The sequence below is a fragment of the Antechinus flavipes genome, chromosome 2, assembly GCF_016432865.1.
Source record: "Antechinus flavipes isolate AdamAnt ecotype Samford, QLD, Australia chromosome 2, AdamAnt_v2, whole genome shotgun sequence".
Taxonomy (NCBI): Eukaryota; Metazoa; Chordata; class Mammalia; order Dasyuromorphia; family Dasyuridae; genus Antechinus; species Antechinus flavipes.
Genome location: NC_067399.1, coordinates 540,062,797 through 540,080,092, shown reverse-complemented (window position 1 = coordinate 540,080,092; position 17,296 = coordinate 540,062,797). Strand labels below are relative to the sequence as shown.

At 35.3% G+C, this 17,296-nt stretch overlaps 1 protein-coding gene across 1 annotated transcript in view; it reads left to right on the top strand.

Moving 5' to 3' along the window:
• The first annotated feature begins 267 nt into the window (after positions 1-267).
• Positions 268-17,296, top strand: part of MAP2K1 (mitogen-activated protein kinase kinase 1) — a 99,334-nt gene continuing 82,305 nt past the window's right edge. The window contains exon 1 of the mRNA XM_051980812.1: positions 268-774. Coding sequence (XP_051836772.1) covers positions 695-774 — 80 coding nt within the window. The 5' untranslated portion in view covers positions 268-694. The remainder of the gene's footprint in view (positions 775-17,296) is intronic.

Below are 17,296 nucleotides of genomic sequence, written 5' to 3'. Positions count from 1 at the left end.
TTCCGCGTCATCTGCCTGGGATGCCTTCTTCTCATTGGCTGTCAGCGAAATCTGGATGGGAGGGGGCGGTAACGGCGGCGGCGGCGGTGCTCGGAGGGGGAGAGGAAAAAAAAGCAGATCCAGAAGAAGGGGGGAAAACAACAACCCCTGAAGGTTTCCTTCCCACTCCCGCCCCGCATCTTCGTCCGTCTGTCTCTCCTTCCCTCCCTCCCTCGGACGGTTGTGTGGCTCTGAGGACAGTCCGAGAAGCCGCACTTTCTCCAGAGGCTGGGGGACTGGTATCATCTCTGGATCTGGGCTCCTTGGGCTGTGGCGCTTAACTGCTCTCGAGCCAGCCCGAGCGCCGGGGATCCCGCGCCTGCAGGAGCCAGAGACGGCGCAGATTCCGCCGGGGAAGCCCTTCCGACTGCGGTGTCGGCAGAACCGAATCCAGGCGGGTGTGAGGGGGTGGGGTGGGGGAATCCCCGCCGTCGGCTCGAGAAACCCTTCCCCAGGGAACTCCCCATAGCCACCCCTCCGCCCAGTTTCTTTTGAGTCCGGTCAGCTTGGGTGAGGTGCCGCGACCCGGGAGAGCCCAAAGACGCAGCTCTCTTCCACCTTCCAGTCCCGGCCTTAAATTTGGAAAGGCGGAGTTGCATCCAAGGCGAGAGGGAGCGAGCCTGTGAGTTAGGAAGGTGCTTTCCTCGGGGCCAAAATGCCCAAGAAGAAGCCGATGCCCATTCAGCTGAACCCGACCCCGGATGGCTCTGCAATTAACGGGACCAGCTCAGCCGAGTGAGTGCGGGGTCGGGGCGACACGAGGGGCGGACTGGGAAAGAGACACGGCCGGGTATGCATACGTGCGTGGGGGACGCCTTCGCCTTGCGTGCACCCGAGAGGCCCGCCGGAGCTGGCCACCAACTTAAGTCTGGTGGTGCCTCTAACCTGACAGGCCAGCCGGCCGTGTCTACGCCATGATTTTGAAAAGAAAGGACGCAGGCGTGATCTGCTCCTCTCCCAGAGAAGTTCCCTCTGTAGGAGTACGCCCACAATCCAGTAGAGGAGGACTTTTGTCCCATCTAGCTCAGGGGACCCCATCCTACTCTTAACTTCTTGGTGCAGTGGGCTAATCAGGGGATTCGAGCCCCATCCACCACCTACTTACTACCTGGGTGAACTTAGGCAGATCACAGACGCTCCCTGGGCTTCATTTTCTTCATCTTTTAAGACAAGAGGGTTGAGCCACAGGACTTCTGAGGCCCTTTCCAGCTATAAAATTTAATCCTATGAATCTTATTCCTCATTACCATACAGAACAGTTTGAATATGTGAGTTGCATAAAAAAAATGTTGATCCTAAATTTAATTTTTTATTTATTTCCATAAGTATTTACCAATTACACGTAAGACATTTTAAACATTCATTTTTGAAAATTTTGAGTTCCAAATTCTATCCTTCCCTCCTACTTTGAGAAGGCAAGCAAAATGATATTGGTTAAACGTGAAGTCATGCAGAAACATAAGTTGCTTGCCAGGGGTCACACAGTCAGTGTATATGTCTGAGGTGGGATTTGAACTTAGAGCTTCTTGAATCCAGGTGTAGTGCTGTATTTGCTGATCTACATAGTTTCTCTTCATCTTGAATATTTTAAAATTCTTAAGAGGAGTTCATAAAAAGTGTTAATCAAAATGAAAATATTCAGAAATTTTTGTAGTATCTCATTTGTAATAAGTGAGGAAAAACTTTCAAGGTACTCTCTTCACCTACAAGATGTGTGGGGAGGAGTGGGAGGAGAGAGAATCGAAATTTTTGGTGGATAACTTCCATATGTTTTTTGTCCTAGGGTCTCTGAAAGTGCTTGGTCTTGGGACCATGGAGACATACCAGCAACAATAGAGAAGCTAGGAAACTAAACTTTTCTCTGCCCCATCTCATTGTGATGCCCTTGAAGGCTTTCACTTCTGCTAGTTCAGCAGTTCTCAAACTTTTTTTATACTCTTAAAAATTAAATGCCTCTTTTGTTTGTGAGAGTTATATCTTTAGATATTTATTGTTTTAGACAGTTGAGTGGGAAATGAGAAAAATCTGCAACACTTGAATCCTCATCTAAGCGGGTTCAAAGAAAGGAAGATTATACATACACATAGTAAGGCACAGAAATTAATATTACCCAATAGGGAAGTAGGAAGGAAAGAAAGGAGTTAAAGGAAAGAAGGATGGCTGGGTGGGGAGACAAAAGGGAGGATTGATTAAAGGAGATTTTTACCCAAGGTAAAAAGAAGTGACAGTGTTGAAAAGAGAAACAAAAAAAAAAAAATAGCATGAAGAGAAATAATACAGTTAGCAATTGAACTTGAATATGAATGGGATGAACTCTTAAAACAGACTAAGGTTTCTAATCTAATGGATTAGAAACTCGAATATGGAAATAATGCTGTTTATAAGAAATGTAGCCGAAGCAAAAAGATAATATAGAGTTAAAATAAGGGTGTGGAGCAGAATCTCTTATACTTAAGCTGAAATAAAAAATACTGGGGTGTCAGTCTATATATTAGACAAAACAAAAACAAAAATAGGTTAATTAAAAGAAATATAGGAAAATTATATTTTACTAAAAGGTAGAGACAGTATTAATATCAATATTGAACATACATGTGGAACAACGTAGCATCTAAATTCTTGGAGGAAAAAGTTAAATGAGTTTCAGGGGGGATAGTAAAACTATAAACCTAAACAAATCTAATCATTAAAAATAAACAAAAAGGAAATTGAGGGAATAATAGGATTTTAGGAAGTTAGAGAAAATAGCCTTTCAAGAATATTGAATGGGAACAGAAAGGGTTAATCTTCTCTGTTATGCAAAAGTACCTTCACAAAAGTTGATCATATATTAGGACATAAAATCTCATCAACAAATACAGAAAAACTAAATGTATCTTTATTCCATCTTATAATAGAATAAAAATTAGATTCAATAAAAGGTCTTTGAAGCATAAATTTAAAATGAATTTGATACTAAATAACTTAATTCTAAAGAATGGATGTATCAGAGAACAAATCATAGAAATAATCCACAATTTCATTAAAGATAATGACCATAATGAGACAACATACCAAATTTGTGGGATGCAAGCAAAGCAGTATGGCAAATTTTATATCTCTAAATGATTACACCAATAAAAGAGAGAAAGAGCAGGTCAGTGAATTGGGTATTTAGCTTGAGGTCTTGGGGATGTCATTAAATACCAATAAGACCTAACAAATCAAAGAGGAGATTAACAAAACTGAAAGTTAAAATAAGTTGCATTGAATAAATAAAAGTAGGAACTGTTTTAAAAAACAGTAAAATAGATAAATTACTGATTTGAATTTTGTAGTAAGCAACAATAATTACCTTTACTTCTGGGCATCCTTGTAGCAACATGTGAAACTTCTGCATTCTAGGAACTTAAAAATTTTTTACTTCTAATTAAAAAGTTTTAAATGATATACATATAATGAACTTTCAGGGTCTTTATAATTTTGTTGTTTCTATGCACTTCCCGCTTATTTATTTATTTAATTTTTAAAAATAAGTCCATATGTACTATATGTTTACCTGATCTTTTCTAGCTTTGGCCAGTGGCCATATAAGGCAGATGCCGACCATTGGCTTTATGGTAAATATCTGGTCTGTCTTCCATCTCTTCTTTTGATATCACTTCAGCACATGTGAATATATTTATATTGACTTGTATTTGATCATTTGTAAACTCTCACTGTTTTTAGTCTCTCTGCCCAATTAAATTGCAAACTCATAGGCAGGTTTTGTATATTCATAATTTTTTGGTATCCTCCAGTTTTTAGCAGAAGCTTCTAGGCTGTTTTTGCTTGAGTTGGAGGGAATTTCTATAGAGAGTGTAATGGATGGTGCACTGTATACATAATGATTGGTCTATTATTAATCAAAGGATCATAGGGTCTTTCTATGCCCTATGACCTGAATTCTTTTATATAATTTGACTACTGCAATTAGAATTTGAACTTTTTGAGAACAGAGACTGTCTTGCTTTTCAGTTTGTGTTTCCAACACTGAGCTCAGTGGCACTGCATTTAATAAATGCCTTTCCATGAGCACAATACAATGCTTGGGATATAGTAAATACTTAATAAATGCTTATTCTGGCCATTTGATTAGTGCACTCTTCCTCTTAAATGATATATTTTAAGGCAGAAAACTTGAAGCAGAAAGCTCAAATTGGGATTGGGGATAAGATTTGTAGTAGAATTTAGGGTACAATCTAAAATGGTGAGTTGTATTGTTGTCTGAAAGAAGCCCAGATGCAATTGGGTGCTGGGTGCTAATAATTTCTATCGATTGCTGAAGCTCTCTCTGTGCCCACTTTCATGACTCATCACAGCAATAGAATAGAAATCTTTGTTCAGATTGTTATCACACATAAAGAAAATGACTCTACCTAATAGTGCTAATGGCAGGAGAACTGCATTAGGGTTTTTTCTTTCTGTAGATATTTCCCAATCTGATTTTCTGATTTCAGTCTTCATAGTAGCACAGAAATCAGCAGAAAGGAGTTGACTATGTATGCTTAGGTCAGAATTCAGTTTTGAGGAATCTTAAAAATTGAAGTGGAGAGAAAATAGCTCTTGATATAAATATCAAATAATGTGCATAGGATATTTTTAATGGACTTTTCCCATTTCTTCTCACTCCCCTCTTAACATAATATAACAAAAAAAGAATTTCTCATTAAAAACCCATGCATGTAATTCCTATTCCTTGCTCTCTATAAACTTAAAATTGTAGAAAGAGTAGATTATACTGTTTACTTATATTTTCTTACTATCCCATTCATTTAGGCCCTTGATATCTGACTTTCAACCTTGATAAGCTAAATAAAATGCATTTTCCAAGGTCACCAGTGACCTTTTAATTTTCAAAACCAATGCCCATCATGATTTCTGTGTAGTATCTGATACTGTTGACTATCCCCTTCATAATATTTTCTTCTATGTTGACTTTAAAGATAACTGGTCCTCTTCCTTCTTGTCTAACCTCCCTTTTTTGATCTTCACTGATTCAGTTTCCTCCTTGAATCTCCTAAATGTTGGTATAACCCAAAGCTTAACTCACTTTTCCCTGTATTCTTTCCCTTAGTGATGACTTCTCCTATGTAATGTCTTAGTCATGACTTCTGCAGATTATTTCTACAACTAGATAGATTTATCTCATCCAATCTTATTTCCAGTTGGTTCTTAGGATGTCCCTCTTGCCTTCTAATTCAATTTATTCAAAACTTGTTCCCCATCTTGTCCCTAAATCTCTCCTCCTCCATACTTCCCTATTTCAGTGGATGATGTTGCCATCCTCCCAGTTACCCAGGCTTGAAATCTCACAGACTATGTTTTGACTTTCTTCTTTTGCTTTACCCACTCAGTTGTCCAGTTCTGTCATTCCCACCTCTTCTTTGCAATAATATATGTGAAGATGCTTTATAAAATGTGAAAAGAACACATGAATCTGGTGTCAGAAGGCTTGGGTTCAGGCCTCAGCTGTGCTACATATGGGTTTGGTCAAGTCATATTACAGTTGTAAGTCTGTTTCATTCTCTGTAAAATGGGATAATAATTCTTGCTCTAATAACTTTATAGATTTGTTGTGAGGCTCAAATAGGATCCATCTGCATGAGGTATCTTTAAATTTTAAGGAACTATCTACATGTCAGATATTATTTTCTCTTGCATATGCCCTCTCCTACTGCTGCCATTCTTAGTTTAGGTCCTCATTAATGTTCACTTGGACTGTAATAGCCTCTCATCTCGTCCTTTTTTCCTATCTTTCCTCCCTCTAATCTATTCTTTATTTAACTACCAATATAATCTCCTAAAGACATAGATGGATATGACACTAACTTTTAAAAAAATTATTGAAGCTTTTTATTTTCAAACATATGCATAATTTTCAACATTTATCCTTGTAAAACCTTGTGTTATGATTTTTTCCCTCTTTCCCCCCTTCCTCTAGATGGCAAATAATCCAATATATGTTAAACATGTACAGTTCTTCTATACATATTTCCACAAACACCATGTTGCACAAGAAAAATCAGATCAAAAAGGACAAAATGGGAAAGAAAACAAAATGCAAGCGAACAACAACAGTGTGAAAATTCTATGTTGTGATCTACATTTAATTCCCCCAATCTTCTCTGGGTATAAATGGCTCTCTTCATCACAAAACCATTGGAACTGGACCTATTCCCTTTCTGTTGAAAAGATTCATATCCATCAGAATTTATCATCACATAATCTTGTTGTTGCCGTATATAATGATCAATTGATTCTGCTCATTTCACTTAGTATCAGTTCATGTAAGTCTCTCCAGGCCTCTCTAAAATCATCCTGCTGGTTGTTATAGAACAATAATATTCCATAACATTCATACACTATAATGTATTCATCCATTCTCCAATTGATGGGCATCCACTCAGTTTCCAGTTTCTTGCCACTAGAAAAAGGGCTACCATAAACATTTTTGCACATGTGGGTCCATTTCCCTCCTTTAAGATCTCTGAGATATAATCCCAACACTGCTGAGTCAAAAGGTATGTACAGTTTGATAACTTTTTGAGCAGAATTCCCAATTGCTCTCCAGAATGGTTGGATCAGTTCACAACTCCTCCAACAATGTATTAGTCTGATCATAACAACTTAAGTTGCTTCTCATTGCTTACACAAACTCCTTAACCTGACATTGAAGATATACAAAATCAAGCCCTCCTTGGTTTTTCATAGTCTCCTTTCACTCTTATTTTCTTCACACACTCACCTGACCTCTCCACTTTTGTGCAAGGTGTTTCTGTGCCTGGAAATCATCGTCTACATATTTCTGCCTCTTGAAATTCTTCCCCCCCTTTAAAGACATTTAGGGTTAGATGTTGCTTTTTCTGTGAAGCCTTCCTTTGCCGATCTCATAAGCTAAAAATGTTGAACTTGCCCTTTACCCTCATTGCACTTTAACTTGTATCATATGTCTCCTTATTCATTTGTATAATATCTTATCTCCTTGTATCCTACTTTCCTTATTTGGGAGACAACTAGCGGAATGAAGAGAGACTGAGGTTTGAGTCCCAGCTTTGACATTTACTATCTGTGGAGCCATTTGCAGATCATTTAACCTGATTGAATTGTCGTTTTCTTATTTGTAAAATGGGTATCATAATACTTGTACTGTCTACCTTGCAGAGTTATTTTCAGGAAATTCCTTTGTAAATCTTAAAGGATTGTATAAATGTTTTTGTATTGAGGTAGCTAGTGGCACAGTGAACAAAACACTTTGACCTGGAGTCCAGAAGATCTAAGTTCAGATCCAGCGTTAGACACTTGATAGCTGTATTACCCAGGCAACTTATTGTAACTTCTGTTTACCTCAATTTCCTCAGTTGCAAAATGGGGATAAATAACAGAAGCTACTCTTGTCAGGGTTATTGTGAGACTTGAATGAGAGAATATTTGTAAAGGACTTAATACAAGTGTCTACCACATAATAGGTATTATATAAATTCTTGTTCCCTTCCCTCTCTTTTCCTATCATTGCAGATTCCCTTTGAGTAAAAATGCTTGTTTTGATTATTCGTCCCAGTTCCTTGTGCATTCCATGTATCTAGAGGTACTTTAATGGAATTGAATTGAATGTGCAGATAGCATGTGCAATATTAGAAACTTTTCTGGGCCAGAGATTGCTATAATATTTGGAATATTTGGCTACAAAAACACACTGAAAGACTTAATTAGTAGAGTTTGTTGAAATTACTGTTAGAAGTAGTAGCCCCAGCAAACTTATAATGAAAATAGATTTCTTGAAGTTTAAAAATCTCTGGAGAAAGAAAGGGAAAACTAAGAGAATCTGACATATTTTTATTAACTATAGTAGCCTTTTCTCAGATTTTCATTATAGTGAATAACTCCTGAAATCAGCTTAATGATATCATTGCTATTATACTGTATATGCATGAATATATTTAATTTGTATTGATACATATTCTTGAAATATTCAGACTCCCAGAATAATGCCAATTAAATCCCCCACAAAGTTCAATTCCAAAACTTTTAAAGTAAAACCATAGTGATTTCAACTGATGATGCTTCCAACTTTACATTTGGAAGTTTTCCATTCCTTAAAAGAAAAGATGCCGGCACAATGATTACAACGATATGAATGGAAAGAATAACAACAAAAAAAATTCAATGCTATGAAAATTATAATTGCCAAGCTTGGCCTTAAGAATAAATATAAGAAGAAACCTTCCTGTCCCTTTTTGTGCAAGGATAGGGGACCATAGGTGATGCAAAAACCAAAAAGATAACAAAAATGCGTTATTTTAAAAATGGGTATATGCTTTATTACTTACTATCAGTGTTCTCTGCATTTTTTATCTTGAGTTGTATTGCTATTATATAACTATAGTTATGGTATATGTATTTTGGTTTTGTTTTGTTCACTCTACATTACCATATCCAAATCATTTCATAAATCTTTGAATTTTTAAATACTTGTAATTCCTTATGGTGCTGCAACATGTCATACTTATGTGCTACAGTTCATTTATTATTTATTTATTATTCTCCAGTTGCGCATAAAATCTGTTTTTGTTTTTTTTTTTTCTATTACAAATGGACTGCTGTGAATATTTTTGCACAAGTAGGTCTTCAATTCTGCAAGCAACTGTCAAGGCTTTAGTCCATGCAAAATCAGAGATTTAAAAAAAAAAATTCTTCCTTGAAGGAACTTATATTTATTAACCTCCATGTTTAGTAATAAAATTGATCACTAGGTCTGTAGATACGATATTAATAGTTTTGTATCTTTTCTTGCATAATTTCTATTGTTTTCCCAATTGGTTAGACCAATTTACAATTCCACCAGCATGTAAATTAGTGTTCTCATTGTATTAAATCCCTGTCATCATTTATTTTTTTCCATCTTTGGCAATTGAGGTTAATATTTCAGAATTGTTTTAAATTGTAATTCTGATTCTTACAGTTGAAGAAATCTATTTTGTCTTTTGTAATTTTTTATAGCTATTTACAAATTCATAACTTATGCATAATAAGTAAAAGAAGCTTTCATTCTTTCCTAATTTTATAATACTATAACTTTCCTATTATACTGTATAGCTTATTAATCTATTTGGGATTTATTGTGGCATATGGCCACTTAAAAAAATCCTATACCAGATAGTTTTGATCATTATTGTATTATAATTTGAGAATGTAATTCCAAACCTTCATTGTTTCTTTTTTCCCTTGTTTCCTTAAATATTTTTGACTTTTTGACAATGATGTATGTTGGAAGGGATGTGGGAAGACTAGGATACTAATACTGATCCAACCACTCTGGAGAGCAATTTGGAACTATACCCAAGGACGATAGTCCTGTGTGCACTATTTTTGATCCAGCAGTATCTTTATTGGGCCTGTATCCCAAAGTGATCATAAAAAAGGAAAAAAGATTCACATGTACAAAAATGTTTGTATAAGCAAGAAAATGGAAAATGAATGGATGTCCATCAATTGGAGAGTGGCTGAGTAAGTTATGGTATATGAATGTTATGGAATAGTATTGTCTGTAAGAAACAACCAGCAGGATGATTTCAGAGAGGCCTGGAGAGACTTACATGGTCTGATGCTAAGTGAAGTGAGCAGAATCAGGAGATCATTATACACGACAACAACAAGATTATATGATGATTAATTCTGATGGATATGGCTCTTTTCAACAGTGAGGCATTCAGGCCAGTTCCAATGGTCTTGTGATGAAGAGAGCCATTTACACCCATAGAGAGGACTGTGGGGACTGAGTGTGGACCGCAACATAGTATTTTCACTCTTTCTGTTGTTTTTTGTTTGCATTTTGTTTTCTTTCTCTTTTTTTTTTTTTTTTTGATCTAATTTTTCTTGTGGACCATGATAATTGTGGAAATATAGATAGAATAGTTGCACATGTTTAACATATGTTGGATTACTTGCTGTCTAGGGGAAAGGGTGAGGGTAGGCAAGGGAAAAAAATTTTGAAACACAAGGTTTTACAAGGGTGAATATTGAAAATCACCTGTGCATATGTTTTGAAAATAAACAGCTTTAACTAACATTGACTTTCATCATTTCTTTAGAACTTCCTTTATTTCTGTGAAAATTCTGTAGATTTATGTATAATTTGTAGATTAACTAAATTTATTTTATTGTTTTTATTTTAAATAGTATTTTTAAGATTTCTTTCCAATCTTTTGTTAGTAATAAAAAGAAAAGTTGATTATTTTTATAGCTGATTTAGAGCTGGAAGGGACCTTCAAAACCATGTAGTCTGCCTTCTTTATTTTATAGTGAAGGATACTGGGACTCAGACTGGTAAAGTCACCTGCCTGGAGACAAACACATAGAATAACTAGTAAGTGACAGAGGCAAGATTGGACCCCAGGGTCTGGGACTTAGAATCCACTACTCTTTTACCTGTACCACATTCCATATCTTGCTACTTCATTAAAACTCCTTATTTTTGTTGTTAATTCCTCACGATTTCCCAAGGAAACCATTCTGTTTCATTTTTATCTTTTATATCTGCTGCATCTGATATGATATCCTTTACTGGACATGTACTTAATTGCTTATTGATCAGTTAAGGAAACAATTTGGTGTGGGGCAGAATTCAAATCCCACCTCTCAGGATCTCTATTTTTGTCACCTTGAGCAAATAACTTCATCTCTCTGAGCTGTTCAGTTTCCTCATTTGTAAAATGTGGGGTGGACTTTGATTTCAAATCCCAATTCTTGTATCTGTGGTTTTCTAACATACAATAATTTTGCTACCTCTTTGCCAGCTTTTATTCTTAATTTATTCTATTTTTAATTAGCTAATACTTTTAATACTATTTTAAATAATATTATGACAATGAGTATCATTCCTTCATTCCTTTCCCCTTCACTCCCCCCCCCTCCCCAGAAAGCGTCACATTTGTTTTTTGTTGTTGTTTTAAATAATGCTAGAATTTGATTTTAGATTTATGAGATTTAAATGAATTATTGTGCTGATTCTCTAATTTTGAACTATCCTCAGATAACTGGTATAAATCCAATTTGATCAGAATGAATTTTGGAGCTATATTTCTATACTATTTTTTTTTCCAGTTTTGCATTGAATATTTTTGTATCAAGAAAATTAGTGATAATGGTTCATAGTTTTCTTTATTTGCATTATCATTCCCCATTTGAGAATTAAGACATAGCATTGTAAGTTTACTATGGGACTTGGAGCTAGAAAGACCTAGGTTGAATCCTAATTGTGACAGGTGTGTGACCATAGGCAAAGCACTCAACCTCTCTTGAATCCATTTCCTTTTCTCTAAAATGGAGCTGTGACTAACTCTATATTATTTCCTTTATGAGATCCAAGTGAAGTCATGTGTGTAAAGTACATTATACATTCTAATGCACTTTAGATGTGTCAGAGTTATTACTGGCATCCTTGGCTTTTGGGATGCTGCTGTCTCTTGCTCTTCTTACCTGTCCATGTGTGTTTTCTTAGAACATATGGTGATTCATTATCCTAGTTTCTTCCTCTATGTAGGTATCTTCCTAGGTTTTGCCCTGAGGCATCTTCCCTTTCTGTTCTCCCTTGGTAAGCTCATCTACTTAGGTCATCATCTCTAGACTGATGATTCTCTAATTTATATAATTATCTTTTATCTTTCTTCTGAATCCTAGGTTCATTTTTTGAAGCTAAGTTCAACTAGCTTGCTGCTAGCTTCTTGTTTTGGGTGTCATCCAGGTTTTTCAGGTTCAACATATTCAGAGAAGTATACCTCCTACATCCATCTGTCCTTCAAATTTTCCCATTTCTGTTCAGTGTACCACTATCCTTCTTGCTTGGACATCATCTTTAATGTTTTCTTCTACAGTATCATCTCAATCTTATTATTTCTTCCCCTACAGCAAAACTTTTAAAATTATGAGTTATGACTCCATGTGGGGTTACATAACTGAATGTAGTGGGGTGTGAAGTAATGATTTGTTATCAGTAAATGTCTGATTTATATACCTACGCACCTGAAGTGGTGTAAAAATTTCTTGGGCAAAAAAGGATTGCCAGTGGAAAAAGTTTAAGAAGTCCCGCTCTCATTCCTCCCCTTTTCCCCACCCAACACCACAATTGCTTGAATTCAGATCTTCTATATCTCTCTTACCTTGACCATTTCAATAGTCTCCTAAATTATCTCTGGGCCTCAAGTCTTTTCCCAATACATCTTCCACACAGCTGCCAAGGTGATTTTCTTAAAGCATCAGTGTGAACATGTCACTCCTGTTCAAGAAACACCAGTGATTCTATTACCACTAGGGTAAAAATAAGATTCTTTTTGATATTTAAAGCTCTTCACAACCTGGCTCCAACCTGTCCTTTCAGCTTTATTTTATTCTGTTCTCCCTTCACTTTGTGGTTCAGCAAAATTTACTTTTTTGTTATTGTGTCTTAAGAAATCAAGAAGGGTTGATCTCAGAAAAACCTGGAAAGACCTATATGAACTAATGCAAAGTATGGTTAGCAGAACCAGGAGAATAATCTACATAGTAACAACACTAAAAAAAAATATCTAAAAATCAATTTTGAAAGACTTGGTAACTGAGCAACATAGTGACCTACCACAATTCCAAAGGATTCATGATGAAATATAATGTTCATATTCAGTTTATAAATGACATTCCATTTCCTATCTATTTTTACAAAGACCGTGTGCCTGGAATGCATTCCTTTTTACCTCTGCCACTTAGACTTCCAAGCTTTCTGAAGGCTCAGCTTAAGTGCCATCTTATATATCTACAAGGCCTTTTCTTTCTTTTTTAAAATAGTATTTTGTTTTTCCAAATAGTATGTATAGGTAGTTTTCAGCATTCATTTTTATAAAACTTTGTATTCCAAAGTTTTCTTCCTTACTCCCACCTTTCCAAAACAGCAAACAATCTAAGTTAGATATGTGCAATTCTTTTAAATGTGTTTACTTATTTGTTGTGCTTCACAAGAAAAATCAGATCAAAAAAAGAAAAACCATAAGAAAGGAAAAAAAGTCAACCTAACAAACAACAAAGGTGAAAATACTATGTTTTTTTCCACATTCAGTCTCCATAGTTCTCTTTCTGAATGTGGATGGCATTTTCCATCACAGTCTGTTGGATTGCCTTGAATGACTACATTGTTTTTTTTTTTTTTAATAGATATATTTTTAAAAATTAAAACTTTTTATTTACAAGATATATGCATGGATAATTTTTCAGCATTGACCCTTGCAAAACCTTCTGTTCCAATTTTTCCCCTCCTTTCCCCCATCCCCTCCCCTAGATGGCAGGTAGTCCAGTGTATGTTAAATATGTTAAAGTATATGTTAAATGCAATATATGCATACATATTTATACAGTTATCTTGCTGCATAAGAAAAATCAGATTTAGAAATAAGGTAAAAATAACCTGAGAAGAAAACAAAAATGCAAGCAGACAACAACAGGAGGAATGGAAATGCTTTGTTGTGGTCCACACTCATTTCCCATAGTTGTTTTGCTGGATGTAGCTAGTTCTCTTCATTATTGAACAATTGGAACTGATTTGGTTCATCTCATTGTTGAAGAGAGCCATACATGTCCATCAGAGTTAGTTGATCATGGCATAATCTTATACTGTGTGCAATGTTCTCTTGGTTCTGCCCAATTCACTCAGCATCAATTCCTGTCTTTCTAGTTTTCTCTGAAATCAGCCTACTCATAATTTTTTTTAGATGATCTTTAGACGATTTAAGCATTACATCCATGTACTATAGTACTTATTCAGCCATTCCCCAACTGAGGGCATGGATTCAATTTCCAGTTCCTTGCCACTACAAAAAAGTTACATTTTTATACACGTGGTCTATAAGGTCTTTTCTAAACTGTGATTACCTACCTCCCCCACTTCTCATTTGTATCCCTAGAACCTGATATATGATAGGCATTTGATAGATATGAATTGATTTTTTTTTAAAGCACAAAAACTTAAAAAAAAATTTAGTTTCAAATTCTCTCCCTTTTTTTTTTCTTTCTCCCACCAATGAGAAGGCAAGAAAACCATAATCCATTACTAATATCTGAGTTGTGCAAAGCATATTTATTCATTAGCTATGTGTTCTTCCTTTTCTCTCCTAAAAAGAAAAGAAAGAAAAAGAAAAAAAAATTGTTTCAGTCTTTATGCTGAGTCCATTAGTTTGGAATTTTGGTGAGTTATTGTGATGATCAGATACAAAATCTTTCAGAATTGATTATCTTTTTTTAAAAAATGCTGTTATTCGGTTGCTCTCCTGTTTTTGCTAATTTTACTTTGTATTAGATCATGTAGGTCTTCCTAGGTTTTTCTGAGATCATTCCCCTTTTCATTTCTTACAGTGAAACAGTATTCCATTCATTCATATACCACCACTTGTTCAATCATTCCTTGATTGATGGATATCCGCTCTTTCCAATTCTTTGCCACTACAGAAAGAATTGCCTTGAATATTTTTATACATTTAAGACTTTCCCCTCTTTCTTTAATCTCCTTGGGGTGTGGCTCTAGTATTCTTAGCACTAGTTCAGAGGGTATAGAGGATAAATACAGTTTTAATAGCCTTTTGGGCACAGTTCCAAGTTGCTTTTCAAAATAGGTAGACTAGTTCACAGCTCCATCAGGTATATTATTAGTGTACCTGTTTACACAGCTCTCTATCAAGTGCTAATTGGGGTAGAAAATGACATTTTAAAAAATTTAGTGCTGTACAAAGATAAAAACCAAAACAAAAAAAAATATGAAAAATGTCATGGAGAGACAAAATTCCCACAGTAGTGGGAAGATTTAGGATTAGAAAACCAAAATGTGAATCCTAACTCTGCTATTTGCCCACCCACTTTGGGTGAGTCACCCAAACTTCTTTGACCTGTTTTCTCATCTGTGAAAAGAGGCTGTTAATAGATGATCTAATAGATCCTGTCCAAGGCTCAGTCCAAGGAAACTTAGAAGCCTTTCTTCTATCCTTTGTATGGAGTACAAAGAGCACTCTCCATAGAGTTTTGGTTGCATCTTGGCTATTTAATGAGTGATCTGGGCACATCTTTAACCTAAGTAACAGTTTCCTCATCTATTAAAGTTTGCCTATAATTTCTGCTCTGCCTGTTTTACAGGATTGTGACAAAGATGAGAGTTAAGAAAACAATTCTTTGACAGGATGTTGATATGAAGCAGGGCAGTAAGGATAGTGGGGAAGTTTTATGAGAGGGTGAAAACCTAGAATTGGAATAATTACAGAAAAGTTAAGGTAGTTCGAGGAAGAAAATTTAGAAGCCTGACTTCCAAATCTGTTGTTCTTCCTCCAAACTTACAAATGTAGTCTGTTATATAAAAATTATTGATCTTAAGAGTCAATAGGGAATCCTGAATTTGAGCCTTGGCTTTAGCATTTCCTACTAATGTAACTGTAGGCAAGTCTCTTAACTTACTTAGGCCTTAGTTTCTTCATCTTTAAGATTGGATGATACTAGCACTATCTCCTTCATAGGATTGTTGTGAAGGAAAGTCTTTTGAAATTTTAGTGATGTATAAATGTGATATTAGTGTGGTATTATGATGCCACTTGATTTCATCTTTGATTTTTACCTTATGGTCCCAAGTTTTTATTTGCCTGTCAGAGAACCTAAGAAAGCCATTTGGAGGTGTCTCACAAAGTTGTTTGCTCAACTGATCCGTTAAAAAAACGAATGGGAGTTTGGTTTGAAAATAACAGGGGTTCTCTAAATTATAGTCTACTTCTAACTGTTAAACAGCCTTATTCTTATTTTCCTGTATTGTCCCAATGAACCTCATTTTTGAATGTAAATGCAATTCTAATATTTCAAATTAGGAAAGAATTAAGTAAAAGTAAAAGTTTGGGAAAACGGGAATGACCCCTTTTTGAAGTTATTGCTCCTCGTTTTAAACATTTGGTCTTCTTAGAGTTGTCAAGGTCTGGAACTTGTCCTATCAAGGACTTAGAGGGAAAAATAATTTAACTGCCAGCGTCTTTCTGCTGCTTCTCTTCTGTGGATGTTTGTCCCTATCCTAAAAGTGCTATCTTCATTTGGGGGCATTTGATTATATTAAACATTTGGTAAAGTGACCAGGCAATCTGTTTTTAAAAAAACATCCCAGACTGCAAAACTTTTCTAAGAAGAAAATTGCAAGTTGTTTTTCTTACTTTATAATCTTAGAAGAAGGTTTAGGGGAAAAGAAAATCTTTTAACCACAAATAGAATCCTTTTGTTTGTTTGTTTGTCAGTTAAGAAACTTAAGAGAAACAAACTGGGATGTTCAAAATAATGAAAAGCAAAAGACTTAATTAGAAGGATTTTGGAGTTATCTATTTTAGGTTAGCTGTTGATTAGAACAGTCCAAACTTAATAAAATTTAAAGCTCTTTAATAGGAAATCAAAAAATTGGTTAAAGTGAATGGTCGCAGTAGGCTTGAAGCTATTTGTTGTCTACTCCACCTTAAACCTCCTTCAGGGGAGTTTTAAGGGAAGAAGTAAGCTAATTTGTACCCTGGGTACTTGTTATTTAGCAAGTTATATTTAAAAAGTAATTAAAATCTCGATTCCTAAGAAAAACTTATCATTAAAAATGTTTGCATTCTTTATTGTCCTGCTGGTAAGGGATTAAACAATCTTTCACATATGTCTTCAGCAGGTAAGGAATTAGGACTTTGAAGTAATTCTAAGTTAATTGTAAATAGCTTGTAATTTTATAGTTCAGTAGTCAAATCCAGATTTAAATCCTATCCAAGTTTCAACCCTCTGTTCAATTTAACTTTCTTTACTTGAAGACTAAGAGGAGTATTTTAGTGGGGAAATGGAAGTGATCTTAGTTATTTCTAATTGGGAGTATTCTTAACATTCCAAACACTTATTAACAATGACGATTCACATTCCTAAAAACATCTTTTTGTTCCAGTTAAATTTTAATCAATAATACTGTGGGTAAGTCCCGTTTTAAAAAGGAAAGGCCTTTGGAACGTAAAATGTTGATTTAGGCAGAAATTGCAACATTTTCATTGTTTTACTGAAGCATTGTTTCTCAAACTTTTGTTCTTTTCCTTTGCTTATTCTGGGAATCTAACTGATCTCAACTGTTATAGTTATTTTTATCATAGATAAGGGCTTAGAAATTTGAAAAAAATTTAAAATTTTAAAGTCAGTGAGCAGTGTCTACCAAAACCTGAAGACTTAAAATCACAAACTATAT